At 33.1% G+C, this 19,801-nt stretch overlaps 3 protein-coding genes and 1 non-coding gene across 4 annotated transcripts; 2 read left to right on the plus strand and 2 right to left on the minus strand.

The window, feature by feature from the left end:
* Window positions 1–310: 310 nt before the first annotated feature.
* LOC111016379 (uncharacterized) lies at window positions 311–2,194 on the minus strand. The gene is made up of 2 exons (XM_022291767.2): window positions 1,778–2,194; window positions 311–957 (listed from the first exon to the last, which is right to left on the minus strand). Exons 1-2 carry the CDS (start codon window positions 2,107–2,109, stop codon window positions 474–476), a joined length of 816 nt encoding a protein of 271 aa, XP_022147459.1. The 5' UTR covers window positions 2,110–2,194; the 3' UTR covers window positions 311–473.
* Window positions 2,195–8,128: 5,934 nt separating this feature from the next.
* On the plus strand, window positions 8,129–10,856 carry LOC111016244 (uncharacterized). The gene is made up of 3 exons (XM_022291556.2): window positions 8,129–8,262; window positions 8,674–9,137; window positions 10,675–10,856. Exons 1-3 carry the CDS (start codon window positions 8,217–8,219, stop codon window positions 10,687–10,689), a joined length of 525 nt encoding a protein of 174 aa, XP_022147248.2. The 5' UTR covers window positions 8,129–8,216; the 3' UTR covers window positions 10,690–10,856.
* A 2,027-nt stretch (window positions 10,857–12,883) lies between these two features.
* LOC111016385 (cytochrome b5) lies at window positions 12,884–14,929 on the plus strand. The gene is made up of 4 exons (XM_022291774.2): window positions 12,884–13,044; window positions 13,182–13,283; window positions 14,269–14,335; window positions 14,464–14,929. The coding sequence occupies exons 2-4, from the start codon at window positions 13,197–13,199 to the stop codon at window positions 14,721–14,723; spliced, it is 414 nt and encodes a 137-aa protein (XP_022147466.1). The 5' UTR covers window positions 12,884–13,044; window positions 13,182–13,196; the 3' UTR covers window positions 14,724–14,929.
* Window positions 14,930–15,631: 702 nt separating this feature from the next.
* Window positions 15,632–18,618, minus strand: LOC111016384 (protein SHOU4-like). Its single transcript, XR_015791021.1, has 4 exons — window positions 18,135–18,618; window positions 17,170–17,322; window positions 16,173–16,384; window positions 15,632–16,086 (listed from the first exon to the last, which is right to left on the minus strand). It is a non-coding gene; the product is annotated as a protein SHOU4-like (transcript).
* Window positions 18,619–19,801: the final 1,183 nt, after the last annotated feature.

The raw sequence follows: 19,801 nt of genomic DNA on the forward strand, positions 1-19,801 counted from the left end.
GGTGAGTGAGAGAGAAGAGATTTTTCTATTTCTTAAAGAAAGAAACAACAAAAATATGTCATCTTGAGACGGTAGCAGGTAAATATTATGTTATGTTACGATGGAAGGCAAGCAAATCTGATATGATAATGCTTGTGTTATAACTTATAACCAATAATATTAAATTCTTTTTCTTTTACTTTAGTGAATCATTATTTATTCTTTTTTTTTTAATGTCAAAATCGAACATGTGGGTAGCACTAGCACACCCTTATTCACTTATCATATATTCCTATATCTTTAAATCGTCATCAAACATAAAAACCAAACGCAATAGAAAATCCAAGTTTATTTTATTCAACGTACATAAATTAATGGAAAATATTTTTGTCGGAAATACCATTTTATTCTCACATATTTATAATATTATATATTTCTCATATCCTTGTTTTTCCTTTTATTCTCCAGCATCATCTCTCTCTTTTTTGTACGGTCTAGTATTTGGGGTGGTGCTTCTTGTCATCAGCGGCGAACCGGTCGCCGGCCGGGTTCCGGGCGAAGGCGAGGTGCAGACCAGGGTCACGGTGGGCCAGAGACGCATTGTACAGAAGGGAATTATTGACGCTCTGGAAATTGCTGTTCAAAAAAGTGTTGGCCGGCAGTGAAGAAGAAGAAGAAGAAGAAGTTGCTTCCTTTCCCTTTTGGTCTTTAGAATGTTCGTTGTTTTGATCATTACTGTGTAATGTTGATCCTCTGCTCTCCTTTTTTCTGATGATATGTCCCCCTTCACGTTTTGGGGACTGCACGATTTCCATTACGGCGCCCAGATTCTCTCCCGAGATGTTTATTGCGTTTGGCTTCTGCTGTTGCTGCTTCTGGGACGACGTCGTTTTACCCGTCTCGGGATAACGGTCTGATTTCGTCGTCGCCTTCTCTATTGCCTTGTAGATCACCGGTTTCTGATCCGCCTCAGGTGACCTACGTTATCCATACGAATAAATGATTAAATATATGATAGTTTATCAACTAAAGCGGAGTATGTAAATATATGTAGTATTTCTCGTATTCAAATTATTGTAATAATAATCCTTTCACGTCGATTCGATTGTTACAGTCTAGTACTAAATATTTAAGGAAAATAATTGGCTATCTATTTACACTATTAAGAGTTCTATAACTTAGAGTGATAAATAAAAAAAACATGCACTTTTAAGAAAAAAAAATAAGCAAAATACTTGAATCTTTAATGATAAAGATTTTTTCCCCAAAAAATAATAAAATGTTAATTTTTTAATAGCGGTGAAGATAAGATTTGACTCCCACCTTTAAACACCCCTAAAGCGAGCCAAGTATTTTTTAATTTTTAACAAGGGTTTATTTTCTAAAAGTATAAGAGTCATTATTTTTGTTTGTATTCTCTTTCGTCTATTCAAAACTTAGTGGTAGGCAAAAATAGTTTTCTTGCTATCCAATCAAAGAAGGAGATATTGTCCAAATTGATTAAGTCTTAATATACCTATAAAGTTCATGACTTAGAAAAATACCTGGTGCTTACTAGTAAGCACACATCTTTTACCCGTCACGTTACCAAATTTTTTATAAGTAAAAAAGATGACACAACAGAAACGCAAAATTTTGATTGGGTGTTGAGTCGCGAGTAATTTGTTCCATAACCTATAAAATTTTGAAGGCCATTTGAAAACACTACTCCCAAATTGTATACCTTTTTAAAACGTATTTAAAAAAATCTAAACCAAAATTAATAACAAACTTAAGAATCGTGTATTAGTTTAACAACCTGGGTTGAGTAGTTGGCTTGTACTTAGGGTATTCGTCAACAAGCCTCGGCGGCGAGCTGACGGTACGTGCTGCCGGGGCTCGGTATGGCGGAGAAGAAGGCGGCGAAGCGGCTTTCTTGACAGAATACGTCGGTGAAGCTGGATAGGACTCTCTCCTCGGGGAGAACGGCGGCGAGCGAGCCCGGGGCTCCACCGACGAGTCTCGGGTGGCGGAAGGATATTGGCGGCCGTCATATTGAGCCGAGTCTTGAGCTGAAGTGTTGCCGCCGGGGGCGAGGGGGCGGTTAACGGAAGAAAAACGGTAAAATGAACGACCATAACGACCAGCCATAGTGAATTAAAAAAAAAAAAAATGTTTGTTTTTGGTCCGAGGGAAAATAGAAAAATGATACCGAAAAATTAAAGCTCAGCTGATGGATGAATTGGTTGCAAGTGTTTAGGGTTATTTATAGGAAGAGGGTGATGAAGAAAAATAGAAGATGACATTAAAGAGCTGTTGAAAAGATAGATTAGATGAAGAAAAGTATCAGATTCAGAACTCACGTATGGAGAACAAAAGCCAACACTAAGTTACTGTAACTTCTCTCTCTCTCTTCAGTCTCTAGTAACCCAAAAAAATTGTGCCAAAATTTTCCTAGCAATTAATTTGTGTATAATCTCCGACTTTCAATCTTGTATCTTATAGATTATACTTCTGAAATTAAAAAGAAAAAAGAAATAAATAGATTTCTAAACTTTAATTTATACATATGAGTTGTTCAACTTTCAATTTTTAAGTTTAGAATTCTCTGTTACCTTAGAGACAAAATTTAAATTTATATCTAGAATCTGTTAATTTTAAAAAATAAAACACAAAATCAAAAGTGGAATACAAAAATTAAAAATTAGAAATTAACTCACAATCTCTTAATTTAAAAAAAAAATTTCTAGCTCGGCAGCTGTCTATCCCATCAAATTTGAAAGACGAGGATAGAATCTGTGCAGAAAACGGCATGAAATAAATGTTATATAGATGGCTAATAATGTGGGAGATAAAAGATTAAAGTGTGGTTGCTAATTATGCTTATGCTTAAAGCTTTTGATATGTCGGAGAAAATGTAAGATTCTTTTCCTGCAAAATAATGGGAACGCTTCCTTCTGACTGTGCTTCAAGAGAGAGTAATGTAAGATTTTTTTATTTTTTATTTTTTTCAATTCTACCTAATTCCTCTCACATAATTTATGATTTTATTCTATATATTTCTTATCTTACTTTAAATTTACTCTATATATCTTTCAAAATATTTCTTTTTTTTTCTTTTTTTTTAGTACAATATGTCTGAGAAACTCACATCTCTTGGTTGGAGATATATGTCATTACCTTTATGACTTTCGAAAAAATATTTTATTATTTCGTGCCTTAACATAATTAGTAGCATATTTCTCGTGTGATAAAATATTATAGCACAAAATGTAAAAATAGTGTATTTTATATTAAATATATAGTAGGTGTCTAAGATTTCACGTATCAATGAGGTAAAAATGGTATATGATCAGTTATATATACTTCTATATTTGGGATATTAGGAATATATTTTATACAATATTTTCACATGATATATTAATTATATATACTTTATTGATGATCTATGAAAGTAATATCAGTGATAGACGAAAAGAAAAAATTTCATATTCATGTGAGTGAGCATCATAGCAAATTTCTGATGGTGGGAGGGTTAAAAAATAAAAATTTACATTAAAGTTTTTTTACAGTATTATTGAGATCGAGAATTAAGAAATAGCAGTTAAGAGATAACCTTGCTTTTATGACACTTTAGTAGAGAGGAACGTGGTACAGGAATAAAATGATATCACATCCGAATGAGAGTGATCCTTAGATATAAGCATGATAAGGAAAAAAACAACTTAAAATAATTGATAGTAATTATCCATACCAATAAGATGCACATTTCCTTTTAATCGATCAATTATGAGAATTCCAAAATTATAATTGACTTTGAGCAATCTTGAGAATGACCTACGTTTGTTTGGAAGGACACTCTTCACTATTTCAAACAACAAGATTGCATAGGAATGTTGGGACAATCAAGTGTTGAATCTGAATTCTATTGGTACGAATCCTAGACACGAGGTATTATAGTTTCAGAGTGTGTGAGTAATTAATTTATTTGGTTGGACTTCTATTTTTACTATGATCATTTAATTAACTAGGAACAGAGATGATAATAAAACTCTTAAAATCATATGAAAGTTTGAAATTAAAGTTAAAAAAGACGAACACTAAAGAAAACATATTATTGAACCCAAATTTTACTTATTTACTAATACAATATTGTACGGATGAAAACCAGTGGGTCAAAGTTGAGGATCTTTCCATGTCCCGCCGAGTCGCCAACTTGGAGGATTTTTATATTTTATATTTCTATTTTCAGTTATTTTGTGAATTAATTCTATGTATATGTATATATACTTTATAATATACAGGGTAATATTTTTAATTTATGCCAAAGAAAGGAATAAAGAAAATTTATATCCCCTTTTCAAAAAAAAAAAAGGAAAATTTATATCCATGGGCTGATGGATAATAAATCTGATTCTGATACAATGGGCTACGCCATTGATTGATCCATGATAAAGTGGAAAAAGATGTCTTGCTTCACTTTGTAAATAGAAAGCATGGAGCTAATAATGTCTATTATTAGGAATATTTGAATTAATTTCAACATCATATAATAAAGTCTTCACTTAATTATTTTTGTTATTTCATATATTATAAGGTTGTGCTAAAAAATGACATGACGTATCAATCACACGTCTTTAATTCTTGTAAAGACAATGCCTAATTTTCTTCACTTTTCTAAATTTTCGGTGAGCTTTTCAAAAGATAAAAGTGGATAATTACTTAATAAGAATAAAAGTGAGATGGAATAAGAATAAACATGAATTGAAATGTGAAAACAGAGTGCTAGAGTTCATTTTGTTTACCATTGATATACATGTGAAAAAGTATCACAAAAGTGGATGTTGGAGGCGAATCTTAGGCTTACACGTGGCGTGCAATGGTTGGATTCTCAGCAGTACGTGTCACCTCCTTGTCCGAGTTTTTGCCTCGATCATGATGTCTCATGCCGAGTCGATCCTTTTGGACGGTCGAGCCGACCAAACACGTTACTTGGACCACTTCGGCTCAGCCTATTCTCCAACTGACTCTGCGGCATCACGCCGCCCTTCACGGCAACCTTAAAGAGCCGTTAAAACCTTGTCGGGGACCTCGCCTATAAATAAGACAATTCCGCTCCATTTCAAGGTATGTGATCAAACCAATTCTCTCTCGAATTGACTTGGACTCTTACTAACTTTAACATCGGAGTATCTACTCTGTTTTGCAGGTCCTCTCTTTGGCATTTGGAGCTCACTACTTAGCTTGTCCCAACCGATCCAAAAGTTTACAGATTTGGTCATTTCTCGATCAAACAGTGGAGATAAAAAGAAATTAGTTAAAAAATAATAATAAAACAATTGGGAAATAAAGAAACAATCCTCATTTCCGCAACATTACACAAATTTTTCTCTCTGTCATTGTTATATTTGTGTAGGCATTTAATAAAAATTTTATACGACAGTGAGTCAACTCTCAAAATTTTCACAATAGCATGATATTGTCCAATTTAGAGATAAACCACGATCATAACTCAGATGTTGTCCTTCATTTATATACCTATGATATTCTTCTCATCTAGTCAATGCAAGACTTTGGTCGCAATATAGGATATATATATATATATATATATATATATATATATATATTTATTGTCTATAAGATTTTAATATAAATACTCAAAAATATTAAAACGAATTATTTTAGGAGAAAAAATATTACTAAACATAAAAAAAAAAAAAACATGAAAATAATTAAACATCATTCTATTTCTAAACCAACTTTTTGTTTAAGATGGCGTTTTCTTACTTTTATGTAGCTATGGGAAGCTAGGCCTTGCATGTGCCTTTGAAAAATATGACAAATCAACATTTTGGTGGGGAGGCCTCATTCCAACTTATGGCTCTAAATGGTTTCCCCAAATCTTTATCCCCTTATGCCCTTCACCAAATAATCATAAAGCAAATCATTTTGGAAATCCACAAAAGAAAAGGGGAAAAAAAAGTTCTCTTTGATCTGCAATCAATCACAAGAAAATGATACCAAATCTAGTAACACAAATTTTATTGGTTTAAACTCAAAAAGTATTTCGCACTCATATTACAGACGATTTTGTTTTAATTTTCTAATTTTAAAATAATAATGTATATTCCAGCTTAACTTAATTTTATATATAATATGGCATGGTGCAAAAGAATTTGAGCTTTCTCCTATTAGTACCCAAATGAGAGATTAATTGAGAAAGGAAGGAAATTGTGGATAGGAAAACAAAAGAGACTGTCCCAAAAAAATTAGCCTCTGCCATCTTTTTTTTTTTTTTTTTTTACAAAATCTTTTTCAAGTTCTTTATATCTCAGAAGGAGCGCTTTTATCATGTGCTCTATCATTCAAAAAGTTATGCATAGGATAAAAATAATTTTCTTTGTCCTTTCTTCAAGTTGATGGGACGCGTTTACAACTAAAGTCTCGCATCAACTATTAAATACGATATATCTCAATTTGGATCGGGTTAAAAAATAATCGGTTTGAAGGGGAAAGCAAGCAAAGTTTGGTTGTTAGGATAGAATTAGCTTTTTGGGTACAATAATAGAAAAAATGCAATAATATAATGCAAAGTTGGGGAGTCAGCGCATGGCCATACCAAAATGATGCTTCAATTTCCATATGCAATGGTGGGGTTTTGTAGGGCTCTCTCCAAAGGCAAACTATGAAAACTACTGTTTCTCTTTTCATTCTTTGATTGGTCACAGAACCAATTTCTTTTTTTGCACCTGAAATAACATTGAAAATAGCCATTAAAAGTAATCCCTAGCTATAGTCAAGCTGCATATAATTTAAAAGGAAAAAAAACGACAGCAGATCAGAGGAGAAGATGATCAAGGAGAGAGGACCACAAAACACGTGTGAACTAGAAGTCTACTTTCAATCATACGGCAATGATTTTGACACTCAACGTTTAACTAACATTAGTGTGACTGTAAAATTTGCATTTCCAAGAATGTTAAAAAAAATGCGAGAATTATACCCTAAATTTGAATAAGTTACTCGTAAGAGAGGACCATGAAGCATATGGATTCAAAATTTACCTTCAATCATTTGACAACCACGCTGTTGGGATAATGGAGTCAAAACAAATGACCCATGTCCTAGGAAGAAAAGAATTTTCAACACTACTACCAATTCCTACAAGGAGTAGGATATTATTGTCTTATAAGGATCACAATATTTTTTTCCTATAAAGATTGTGATATTTGACATTTTATAAATTGAACCTTTTTGTTAAGGTTTCATTTGTACAAAGTCAAAATAAGAGAGATTTGAATGGTTGTGGGCAATGTGTGAAAAATGAGTTTGTATCTCGTAGGTTCAGTTGAGGTATTTCCAATTGTGTAATCATAAGTAGCCATTGTTAGGGTATTTAGAAGCAAGATAGTAATATCTTGAGTGAGATCTCCATTGTAATATCCTCAACTATAGTTGAACCTGCTTTTTTGCAGAAGACTGGACGTAGTCCCAAGATAGGGGCGAACCAGTGTAATCCCTATGGTGTTAAGCTTTTCTATCCCTATCTCTCATTCTTTTGTTATTGTTTGCTTTTAGCCTATGGAAGGGGAAAATCAAATAGTTCATATTTGAAGAACTTACAGGATGATCGATTGATCTATATTTTTTTTCCAACACACGCTTTGTTGACGTAGAATTTAGATCTAAATTGCGATGCAAGAAACTTCAAATGAACATCTATACATACAAGAAAAGATTTGCATATTGATATAGTACCGTACTAGTCCAATACACACCTCAATGACAATGAGTTCATTTGAGCATAGCAAAAAGATAGTGAAAATGTATTTCATGTTAAGTATCCGGACTTACAAAAATTTATTATTGATATGAACTATTGTTAATTAGTTTTAAGATGGAACACCTAATATTAATATTTCATACACGAGATAGATCAGAGTCTCCACCGAGCATAATATCGCTTCTTTTATTTCATCCGTGATTTGCAATGGGGAAGTGTGAAAAACCTAGCTAAATTAAATTATTAGAGTCACATCACAAACCGTAGCAAATATGTCCCACTGTGCCCTTTTACAGGAAGTCTTCTTCACCACCTGATCACCCACCTCCTACTGTTTCATCTCTATATATATACACTTCTTATTGCACCACTTTTCGTACGACCATTAACAAAACATTGAGGTTGTGCACAAATTTTCCGAGGTGCCCACTTTCTAAAATTTTGTTTTAAGATATAATAAAACTCCCTCACAGCCATGTTCAACTGGCTTCACTCCAACTTCCACTACAATCCTCTTAAAGGTTCCATTTTTAACCATTTTTCCCTTATATAATTTTTGTATTTCCTTTTTAAATACTATTGATTTTTGTAATTTTATTATTTGTTGTCCCTCTATATATACTTTTAACTTATCTCCATTTGACTATAGTACTTTCTTGACATATATAATTTTACTCTTATATACCTTTAAAAAGTCTCCATTTGGGTCTCTTTGATCTTTTTAACTATTTTCTCATCATAATTAATTTATGTATGCTCAATAAGTTTTTTCAAATATGCTGTCCTAACTCTGTATTAAAATTTGTAGGTAAATAGAGACCAAATTTATCCAAGACCATAATCAAAATTATAGACATTTTAAAGTGGATGGACAAAACATGAGTTTTTTTTTTTTTTTGGTTATATTAAATCTGTCTCGTTTAATGGCACAGCTGAGTCTAAACGAAATGTGTGGAGAAAGAACACAAAATCTGTGGCAAAGCATGTTGATGAGATCTTCGATGTTCTTGAGGATTGGAGAATCAATGGTCGGCGTCTTACAATTTGCGTTGTGGGGTTTGAGAGATCATCAAAACCCAGAAATTATCCAACGGAATATTGCAATTTGAAGAAGGAGGGGAAGAGATCAGATGAAGTTGTAGATGATGATCTTAATGATGATGATGATGATGAGCTGAGCCCATTAATGGCGACGACATTTCAGAACAACTTCGACGACAGTGGTGAGTTCTGTATTGCGGAGCTTTTCATGGCGGATGCTGATGTGAAGCCGAAACCGGCGCCGGAGGAGAACGTGGCGGCGCGGAAGAAACCGGAAGTTAAGACGGCGAACGGCAGCTGCTCGGCCAAGAAGCCGAAGGAGGCGGCGAAGCCAGCTGGGAGAAGTCTCCGGCGAGTAAGCACCACCCATTCTTACACTTGTTTATATTAATTCTGAATTCATGCTAAATTATGATCACTTTACCATAAACTTTTAATTTTGGTGCCTATTTAATTTTCATAACAATTGTACAGAAATCTCATCATAATAAATCTAGTACAACATAGGTTCGTCGGGTAAAATTGTCATATTTACAAATGTGAAAAAATTATTTCACTCATTACAATTTTTTTAAAGAATTTATATATATATATATATATAATTTTTAGAATTGTGTTTATGTAGGTAACTTTATAATGTTCAAAGTGGGATAAAGGAGTTTACCTCTAAGCTAGGCTCATTTTGAAAAAAAGATGGCAAAAAAAAAACTCTAATCATTTATGGAATATTCAAATCTATGTTTAATAAGTTTTTAATTTATCAAGTTATTGAATATTTAAACTGCTATCTTAAATAAATTTGTCATATAATCTATAAACAATATAGTTAATGTGTCATATAAGTGATAATGGGGCATTTGGGCATAGCTTCGACATCAGCGGTCCTAGGAATGTTGAGCCTGAAAGTTAAATTTGGGGATGTTGTAATACCTGAGATTGGGAAGACTGTATTTGACAGGCACGAATGTGTTAATCTTGAACCGAATAGTCTATGTTTGAGGTGCAAGAATGTTTAACCACGTTTCTATTTTTTTTTTTAACTGCTCCCCTTTTATGATGTTGTATTTTAAAAGGGGAAAACAAAAAATTAAAAAAAATATATATATGTGTGTGTGTGGTGGGTAACCCATGAGGAACCCAAGATTTTTAAGCTCATGTCCCAAACTCTTCCCAAGGATTAAACAAAAAACCACATTCCAAATTAATATGATGACTTGCATTGACATATATACTAAATAACATGAATTCTACCCTACACAATCGTTGAAAATTCACAAACATATTAAAAATATTTTTAAACTACTAGTAATATCTAGATATGACTTTAAAATTTCAACGACATATTAATTTTTTTTAAGCTTTAATTTTTAACTTAAATTGTTCTAACGCATCTAAATGACTTCTATGTTCTTTTTTCTCCTTAATAATCGAATTATCTAATGAGAAAGATGATGAAGAAAAAGATTCATGCTGAGGTTGAGGACAAGCAGTTGCTTAGTGAAAGAAAGATGGATCTTTGAATCAATTTCTTCTTCTTCCCATTCAAGAGGCATGATTAAATTAATTGATAAATTAAAGCTTTCATTATTACTTCATTTATCCATAATCTCTCTCTAATTACTTGAGAATAAATGCAATAATTAATTTCTTACATTTATACTAAACGAGATGAATGAACGGAAAATTTAGACTTAAACATTAATGTTCAAATTCTTCATTTCACATATGGAAATGTTACCATTAACCTCATGATAGGAATAAAAAATGAAATATAGTTGAATGGCTAAATTTGATATTTGTGTTAAAAAAAATCTTTATTATATATCATCTGTTTTGTTTTGAATAATATTTATTTCATTATACAATAATTTGACTTCTTTATTTGGTTGCAGATGCTTCTTGCTTGAGATCCCATCTTTTATCATCAGCGGATTTTCCTAGGATTGTATGGTTGAATATTATAATGAATTTAATTTATTTTCTTATGCCCCCCAAATTTCCAAGGATTTAAATGAGCCACGTGTCTTTTATGTATCATATTTTCGTGTGTGTCTGTTTATATTTGATTAAAGTTTGGTGGCCCTCAAATTGCATAGAGTATTTAATCCAATTTTTTAAGTTCAAAGAAGAGAGTATAGTGAAGAGTGAAGATTCGACCATAAGATTATTTATATTTTAAACTAATTCAACCATATTTAAACTATAGTACGGATGAATTAATTGTTGCAATATAAGACACCAATAAAAATACATTTACAATGGTTATATCAAATATTTCGAACACTTATGTAACTGTTTCTAATTGGAAACGGTCCTTAAATTCATACCATATATGTTAAAATGGGGCTCTCAATATTTAAACAAAAAAAGTTGTAAAACCGGCTCTTAATAACTTTTTTAAACATGGCACATTTTGTGATAATTATTACATTTAAAACTATTTTAATTTGTTACCGTAGTAATTTTTAACCACCACAATATCTCAAAAAAAAAAATTGTTAATATAGACTCTTGTTCTTGTAGTGATTTGAAGAATTTTAGTAACAAACTATATTTGTAAAACTTATATACAATAGAAAATCATAACTTGATATTTTGATATGTTTGCTTATATATGTTTCATATTTACAAAGCATATATATAGAACAAAGAAATGGTACAAAAAAAATACGACGATAATAAAATAATAAAAATAATATATACGAAAAAAAATTGTGTTTATATTACTCTGCGTGCATTTTCATTTCTTACCAATATACTAAAAGTAGTAGATTTGTGTTTAAAATTAAAATAAACAAACCACGTGCTGCACGTGGCAAGATTGAATGGTGGATCTATTTTTTGATTTAAAATAAATTAAATAATGGTCGGGAAAGGAGATCCGCAAAAGTGGGCCCTTTTGTGAATCTCGAAAAACAGATCCTATGCACTGTGAAGGGGACAATGTTATTTATTTATATTTTCATGGTCTTTTTAGGTGAAAGATATTTCCATAATTGCCCCTCTATGCTATACCATTTATTAAAATTGCCCATTATATATTTCAATTTTGTTCTCTAGTAGTTGGCGTTTCCAATTATACTTCTTTTAATAATTTTAATAATTTAGAGTTCTGAAAATAAAACAATTGATGAAATAAAAGAAAAATTGAAATAGAAGGATAGTGAAAGGATTATTTTCACCTTGCAAAATAACAAAACAATCCTTAATCTTGGACTCTTCAAGATTAGGAAGAGGTTACTAATATGTTTTTGTTTTTTAAGATATATTTTTTGTATTTTTTTTAGTACAGGGGGTGGGGATCAAACTCACCATCTCTGAGTTGGAGACATATGTCAATTACCGCTGAACTATGCTTGCTTTGATTTATGTATTTTTTGTTTGATCCAAAAAAAAACTGTAGTGAAAATACTTTTTTAAAAAGTTACTTTTTATAATTTATTTCTTTTGAGTCACCTCATGAAAGTAAATCTTAAGAATCAAAATATATCTTTGATTACAGAAATAATAACGATAAGAAGCGAATAACTCATACTTTTGAACTATTATGAATGATCTATTGGTTCAAATGAATGAGTCCAAACCTCATAATGATCACTTACTTTAAGAATTAATTTCTATATATTTTCTGACACTAAACGTTGTAGGGTCAGATGACTTTACCGTGAGATTAATCAAGGTATGTGTAAGTTGGTCCAAACACTCACAGATATGATAAAAGAAAAAAACTCATACTTTTCATATAGAGTCAATTTTTTTTTCTTTATTTAATATATATAAATAAATGAAAGAAAATAGTCCCCTCTATGCTTAAGGACTCCTATTTGTTGATATGCAAGTGTAACCAAATTTATTAGAATATAAAGTAAAAGTATGGGTGACATGTCAATTGAGCGTAAAGACAAAATTAAAAAAAATAATACAATATTCAGTGAATTTGTTGGTAGAGAATGAAATATTCGAGTATTGAAAAAAACAGAGAGTACTCGGTGGATTTCTTGCATCCTACGGCTACGGCACATTTTAAGCGAGTATCACGTGGTCGAGGGCTTGGAAATTCAATAAAAGTTTGGGCTACAATAGGTAAAAAAAAAACTACGAAACGGAGGACTGAGATGCAATTATGGGGAAAAAATTGATCCGTGCGTCTTTGAGCTTCGCAAACCCGGCGAGATAAAAGCCGCAGAAAATGCTTGGTGGCTGATGAGAAGAAATCGTGCTGATAGGGGTCGACTTTCCAATTTCATTCAACGCCTTAGTCTGTAAGAATGCTAGCGTCTTCTTCTTCTTCTTCTTCTTCTTCTACTTACTCCTCACTAATTCAGTCTTTGAATCGTCTGATTATGTGTGGATTAAACGATTGCTTTCAGTGTGGATTGAGCTTGACTTTTGTTGGCAGTTTATTGTGGCAGGAATGGGTTCAGATCCCAAGGTTTTCGCCTTCGATGAAGTGGCTAAACACAATCACCAGCGGGATTGCTGGCTTATAATCTCTGGAAAGGTCTGAAATCATAATCTCTATGGTTTTCTTTCTGGTTTTGGGTATTTTGTAATCTCCATTTGGTTCAGAACTCAAATCGTTTTGCTAGTGGAACAGTAGACTTATATAAGAGCAGAGGGATGGGAGATTAGACATGTTTGTTTCTTGATCTTCCTCGGAATAATCTTTAAAAACTGAAGACAAAGCATGGTGGTCTTTTTTTCTTTTTTCTTTTTTTTTTTTTTTGATATGCATTTGTCTTTGAATTGGCCCTCAATCTTGTGGGATAACAGTTTGAAACTTGTAGTAGAATTTTATTCTAGGTAGGTAGCTACTACGGGTTCCAAAGAAGATCATGAGACACAAGTTTTCTAGTCAAATACTTGGAACTGGGGGCAAATTGTTTATGATAGGTAGAAACTGAATGCACAGGAAAGCTCAGCTGCAGCTGATTGATGTTAGTCAGGACTATGTAAACCTATTTCCTTTAATTCTGGAGCAACTGATATATGTCGTACTAGAACATCATATAATCCTATGCAGATGTGAAATGCATTTCGTAGAACTCGTTTGGCAAACACTTGTTAAGGAAAAACTTTGGTAATGTAAGTTTGCAACTAGGGTAGGAATAGAGAGTAGTGCTTGAGGAATATATCTTAGAACTTTCAACCAACAGAGAGTAGTGCTTGAGGAATATATCTTAGAACTTTCAACCAACAGGTTCTAAGTAGAACTTCAAAAAGATTTATGTATTGATGGGATTCCCTGTTCTATGTTAAAAATTATTGGGGCTCTCATTTCTACTTCCAAGTTTCAACCATGGAACTTGGAAATGGTTAGTGAGACACATTGTAGGAGTCGAATGAAGTCGTGGATCTAAGTTTTATTGGGACTCTTTTGGTGTTCGGTTTAGGGGTTTATATATTTTCTTCCTCTATTCATTAATATTGTTGATGTGTTTAATTGGTTTGCCCCAAAGTAAATTTGAGTACATTACCCATGTTAGGTATATGATGTCACCCCTTTTCTGGAAGAACATCCTGGAGGTGATGAAGTCTTGATATTAGCTTCTGGTAAGTTTTGCAGCTCATCATTTTTTGTCTCTCCATCTTGATTACTTGTTACTGCATTTAAATATATCCAACAAATATGACTGCACCAACTTGTGAATGATTGGAAAAACAATCTTGAATTTATGCAGAAAAAGATGCAACTGATGATTTTGAAAATGTGGGTCACAGTCTATCTGCCATAGACCAAATGGAACAATATTATGTTGGCAACGTTGACATGTCTACTGTTCCAAAGCCAATCGATTACCGACCACCTGCATCGCAATCAGCAACGACTCTTGCATCGGCTCAATCTTCAGGATCTTCACTAAAACTACTGCAATTTCTGATTCCCCTGCTGCTTATAGGTGTTGCATTTTATATGCAATTCTATGGCAAAAAACAGTAATCAGATTAATCGAACCGTAGATGAGATGCATTGAGTTCTGCAATAAGCCTGAGCTGTCTAGACAATCTTTTTCAATTTTTATTGAAGACATTCTGTGTTATCTAGGTTTCTCTCCCACTGCCCTGTTGCTAAATTCTTAGTAGAGATTTTATAAACAGTTCATTTGTATCCTGGTTTCATTCACAATCCCACTTTAAATTCCGTCTGGTGCATGATTCAACACCATTCACTCTTGTCGAAGGAATTTAGTAGTGATTTAATATTGACACGAGAATGACAATCATGGTTACTGATAATGATGGAGATAAAGCTATCAAAAACTGATTAAACTACTTTCCTTTTCTAATCACAATCTTCCCTGGTAAATGAAGTTGGTTCTAAACTTTTTAAACTTACGTTAGCATAAATTTATTTTTGAATTTTATTCAAAAATAAAAAATCTATAGAGACATTATTCTAATAAACTCATGATCTCCTTTAACTTATAACAAGACCAAGTATCTGAAGATCCCCACTTTTTGTTTGGTAATTGGTTTCATCTTCATGGAGTTTGGAGCATCAAGACAACAGGTCCTTTTTATTATATCTCCTTCACTTAATCTTAATCCAAAAGATCTCAAATTAGTATCGACATTGTCCTTACATATAAACTCACAACCTCTCACATTTCAAATCAATATAGGATTTGATCACATCCCTAACAGGATCAATTTTAACTTAAATAGAATGGTGAATCAAAAAATCGGACATTTTCAGAAATCAAAAGAGACCGATTGAACCGACGCTAATTAACCAGAATAGTCGAAGATCAACTTCCTAATGTTTCAAGTCAAGTAATTGTTGTATAGAAGAACCATTGAGCCTTTACTCAACTTGCTCCCTAGTCTCTAAGTGGTTAGCAAATGCAATTAAAGCAAAGGTGGTTGATTTCCGTACAATTAATCAATGTATATATTCATCTAGAATTTTAAGTTCAGAGAGACCTTTGGACAAGCAAATGTAACTCTGCAAACTGAAGGAACAGAGGTAGATGAACTAAAAGAAGATCAAAATCAACAATAATAAGAAAAGGTTAAGAATTCTAGTGGACTGAACTTCTCATCCAAAATTTCCATCTACACCATACAGTTTCAAGTTTTAAATGTCAGCCAACTGTTCTGGGTGATGTAATGATCTTTGACCGATCGAAGGGCCAGTTATCTGCGAGACCCCGAGAACTAGTCCATCAATGTCAATGGGGAGAAGAAGTTTTCGCCATACACACCCAGTAGAGATTATGTCTGGAGGTTGAACTATTGTTAGATGACCGTTATTCTTATGCAACATTCCCATTACAGAGACAAAGCTGCCTTCCTGAACATATCTGCTAAAATTACATGGAATTAGCTACTAAATTATGGCCAAGCATAGTTAAAGCTAATTAGAGGTATCATCATGGCAAGCGGTTACCCTTCTTCGAGTCGAAGCATCCGGGCTTCAGTAGAAAGGTTTCTGTCTCTTAGCCATTTTCTCAAGGAAGGAGACAGAATCTTGCGGTGTCTAGTAGTATTGACAAGCTTGCTCTCAATAATAAGAGGAACCAGTTTACTACCGGGTCCGGCCCTTACCATAGCTCTAATACCAGTTTTTCTATCAGTTATGTAAAAGTCAGTGGAGAACCTCTGCCAGGTAGAAATACAAGTACAGCGATATTAAAAATCTAAAATACATACCCAAGTTAAAAAAAAAAAAAAACTGACGGTTGAAATCTATCTACATGTCCAAATTGGAATAGATAGTCAATTCCCATTCCTGCCTCATGTTAGATGTCAGAAAAGAAAAATGATATCAAGAAACCAAGGTATATCTTTGAATCATTGATGCATGAGATGGGAAGTACAAATATTAACTTCAAGAACAACTTGCTAGCTTTAGAATGGAAGGATAAAAATTGAATTGATGATGGCCTCATAAAAATTAGCTGCATTGAAGTATGGTTGTTTAACGTTTAAAGATTTGTGGTGCAACTTTATATGTTAAAAGTTGTTTCCGCAGTATGATACCAAGGGCTTTTGAAAAACGAACAGCAGCAAGCAAGTTTGGAGATCTTCACCTAATCCTACCAACTTTTATTCTTCAGATTGGAACTCTACATCCTAAAAGGTCAATGATGGAAAAAAGAAAACTGATATTTACATCCCAACCATGAGCAGATAAGGATGTCAAGATCATGAATACAACTGGAGTCATTTAACCCATAAATGAAAATGGAGCTAAATGTCATTTCCTTCACATCATCAAGTAGCTTCGAAATAACATAAAGTAACCTAGCCTACTGAGCGAGGAAAAGAAAAAGTATGCAGAAAATTCAAAAGGAGAAAAAACAATACCTCCATTGCTTTGCAGTTGCAAAAGAACATTAAAAACAAAGAAATGAAAGGTTTATTCTGGGGGAGAATTTGCGTACCTCACTATATCCTAACCTCCAACCACAGTAAGGTGTGATCTTCTGAGAAATCAGAGATATTCCTCTACATTCATATAAAGAAGTGGATGCATAAATACATCCAGTAGCCTTTTCATATGACGATTCCAGGGAGACAGCCCCACACGAAGCAAACTGAATATAAAAAATCAGCAAGAACAAATCAAATTCCAAAACAGGTAACAGTGAGTTTGAAATTACTTCTCATAAGATTGATTTTGAACGAAAGCCCATAAACACTTTCAAGAAAGAAGCAATTCTTTGAAAATCACTTCAAAGTATTTTAGGATTATCAAAATGGCTTTGGGAGCTACAAACACTTTTTAACATTTCTATCCAAACTCACCCTAAGTATGTGAAAATAATTGAATTTCTAAAATATTAATGCGATAAGACAATACAAGCAGTCGAAATTTTGCTCCCCTATACCAGGGGCACCTGTGTCCGCCCCAAGGCCCGGTCCCCAAACACATCAAAAGTTTTTTGTATTAAGCTCAATCAGAAAGTTCGAATTTGAGACATCTGAACCAGTATGACCAAGAGACGTCGCACCCTTGCCAACTAGATTACCCCTCGGCAAGACAATACAAGCATGTTACAGATGTAAAAACATTAAACACATAAAGTTATTCAATCAAAGTGCTAGAAACTGCCTTCCTCGTATCATACTCAAATGAAACTTCACTTATTCTTACCTAAATTCTCGACATAATCCCTAGGAAGTCTTCTTAGGATACTACTGACAATTAATGCCCTCCACAGAGCATTGGCTACTCAAACACATAAAAAATAAAGCACAATTTAGAGAACAGAAACTTTTACAGAGGCTCTCATCCCGATTGCTGAAAAGGGAAGCAAAAATATGCAGAAATAAATCATAGTCCTAACTCTCAAGCCTTAGCCATTCAGCTAATAACAGCAAATGCAGTTGAAGAGAAGGTGTATACCCCTGTAATCTTAACGAGTTGACCTTCGCGAGCAAGTGGGAGGTCGGAGTCGGGAAAAGAGTGGAGAAAGGAGAGCGCGGCGGCGGTGGAGGAGGAGTCGAGGTTATTCCAGAGGGCGAAAGCGGAGAGAAGGATGGATAGAAGGAGAAGAGAGGAAGAAGAAGGCGTTGTGGACGACGACGAGAACGAAAATGGAGACGGAAAATCCCAAAATGAAAAGGGGAATGAGAATGTAAAGTGCTGCTGAAGGAATGGGTTTGCAGGCGCTGTAATGGTCGTCTCTGGGTTCTCTTACGGCTGCATTGGAGATGGAGAGGTCGTTCATTACTCGCCCCTTCTGTTCTCTCTCGCTGTCTCTATGGGAAACCACCGCTTTCCGCAACAGAGTCGTCTGCCGAAGCGAGACGCAGAGCAGTTCATTGGTGCTATGGTCATTGGTCAAACCCGTTCGTCTCGATACTTAGCGATGGTTTTTTTAGTACAACCTTAGCAGTGGATTCCAAGTCACAGTATCGATTGATTGGAAGGTATATATTAAGTGTCTATCTTAATATATAAAAACTATACAGTAGAAAAATAATTACAAACTTTAAACTATACGAATTAAATTATTATACACTAAAGTTTACCTACTAAATTGTTACCATCAAAATACACAAACGATATTTTGATTGTGGGACGTTACCACTTTTCTAATGTAACCCTTGAGTCTTATTTCTTTTTTAATACGGTGTTGTCTTTTATAAAAAAATAAAAAATAAAGACTAAATTGTTATTAATCTAAAATTACTGTCACTTCAATAAAATTATAGAGATATTTTTTTAAGTACAATGAGTGGGGTGAGAGGATTTGAATTCATGACATTTTAATTAGAGACAAATATTCATTATTGTTCAACTAAGTTCATGTTGACGTTTTTCTTCTAATGGTAAAAATAGCACGGTGGTTAGCAGAAGATAAATAGTATGGTTCTCTTCTAGATAAATTACAAAAATATATATATATATATATATATATATATATTATTTAAGTGTTGAGTGGTCAATGACTATCATTTACTAAGCACCATTATGTTTTTTACAACGAAGAGAGATAAATACAAACAATAAAATTGAGCCTATAGATTATTTGTTTCGCCAAAAATAAACAACTTATCAACTTTTTCATTGTGGTCGATAGGAATCTAATTACCGAGATACAACATCCAAATACTATTAATTCAAAATGGTCATATATGAATTATAAGATTGGTTTTAACTATATTTATATAATTTTGAAAATTTTGTATATGTAAATTCATTAAAAAAATTTATTTGACAATTGAAAATAATTAAAGTGTGCTTCTAAACAGTTTGACCATTAAAACAAATGATGAAAATTAACATAGTTGTCGCAGATAAACGACGAAAACATCAGCATGTGTGGTTTATAAAAATTAAAGGCAAATATGAAAGCCCTGGTAATTGTTAAGTAGTCAAGTCAATCCGAAATATAGCTCTCTATAAAATCCATGGTTTGATCTCTTGAAATCATTGAACTTCACTGACCAATCACTCACTTAAAATTATGAAGAAAAATTTGAAACCAATCCCTAACCAATGAGCCACAATGAAAAGAGAATTCAACCTAAAATATAAAATTTTAGGTTCTCTTACTCCGATTATAG

This window comes from Momordica charantia (genome assembly GCF_013281855.1).
Source record: "Momordica charantia cultivar OHB3-1 chromosome 5 unlocalized genomic scaffold, Mcharantia_2.0 BLBB01000005.1, whole genome shotgun sequence".
NCBI lineage: Eukaryota > Viridiplantae > Streptophyta > Magnoliopsida > Cucurbitales > Cucurbitaceae > Momordica > Momordica charantia.

Coding starts and splice junctions, on each gene's coding strand:
- LOC111016385 (XM_022291774.2), top strand. CDS start 13,197: ATGGGTTCAGATCCCAAGGTTTTCGCCTTCGATGAAGTGGCTAAACAC. Junction 13,284..14,268: donor GGCTTATAATCTCTGGAAAG/GTCTGAAATCAT, acceptor TACCCATGTTAG/GTATATGATGTCACCCCTTT. Junction 14,336..14,463: donor AGTCTTGATATTAGCTTCTG/GTAAGTTTTGCA, acceptor GAATTTATGCAG/AAAAAGATGCAACTGATGAT.
- LOC111016244 (XM_022291556.2), top strand. CDS start 8,217: ATGTTCAACTGGCTTCACTCCAACTTCCACTACAATCCTCTTAAAG. Junction 8,263..8,673: donor CCACTACAATCCTCTTAAAG/GTTCCATTTTTA, acceptor TTAATGGCACAG/CTGAGTCTAAACGAAATGTG.
- LOC111016379 (XM_022291767.2), bottom strand. CDS start 2,109: ATGGCTGGTCGTTATGGTCGTTCATTTTACCGTTTTTCTTCCGTTAAC. Junction 958..1,777: donor AAGCCAACTACTCAACCCAG/GTTGTTAAACTA, acceptor TGGATAACGTAG/GTCACCTGAGGCGGATCAGA.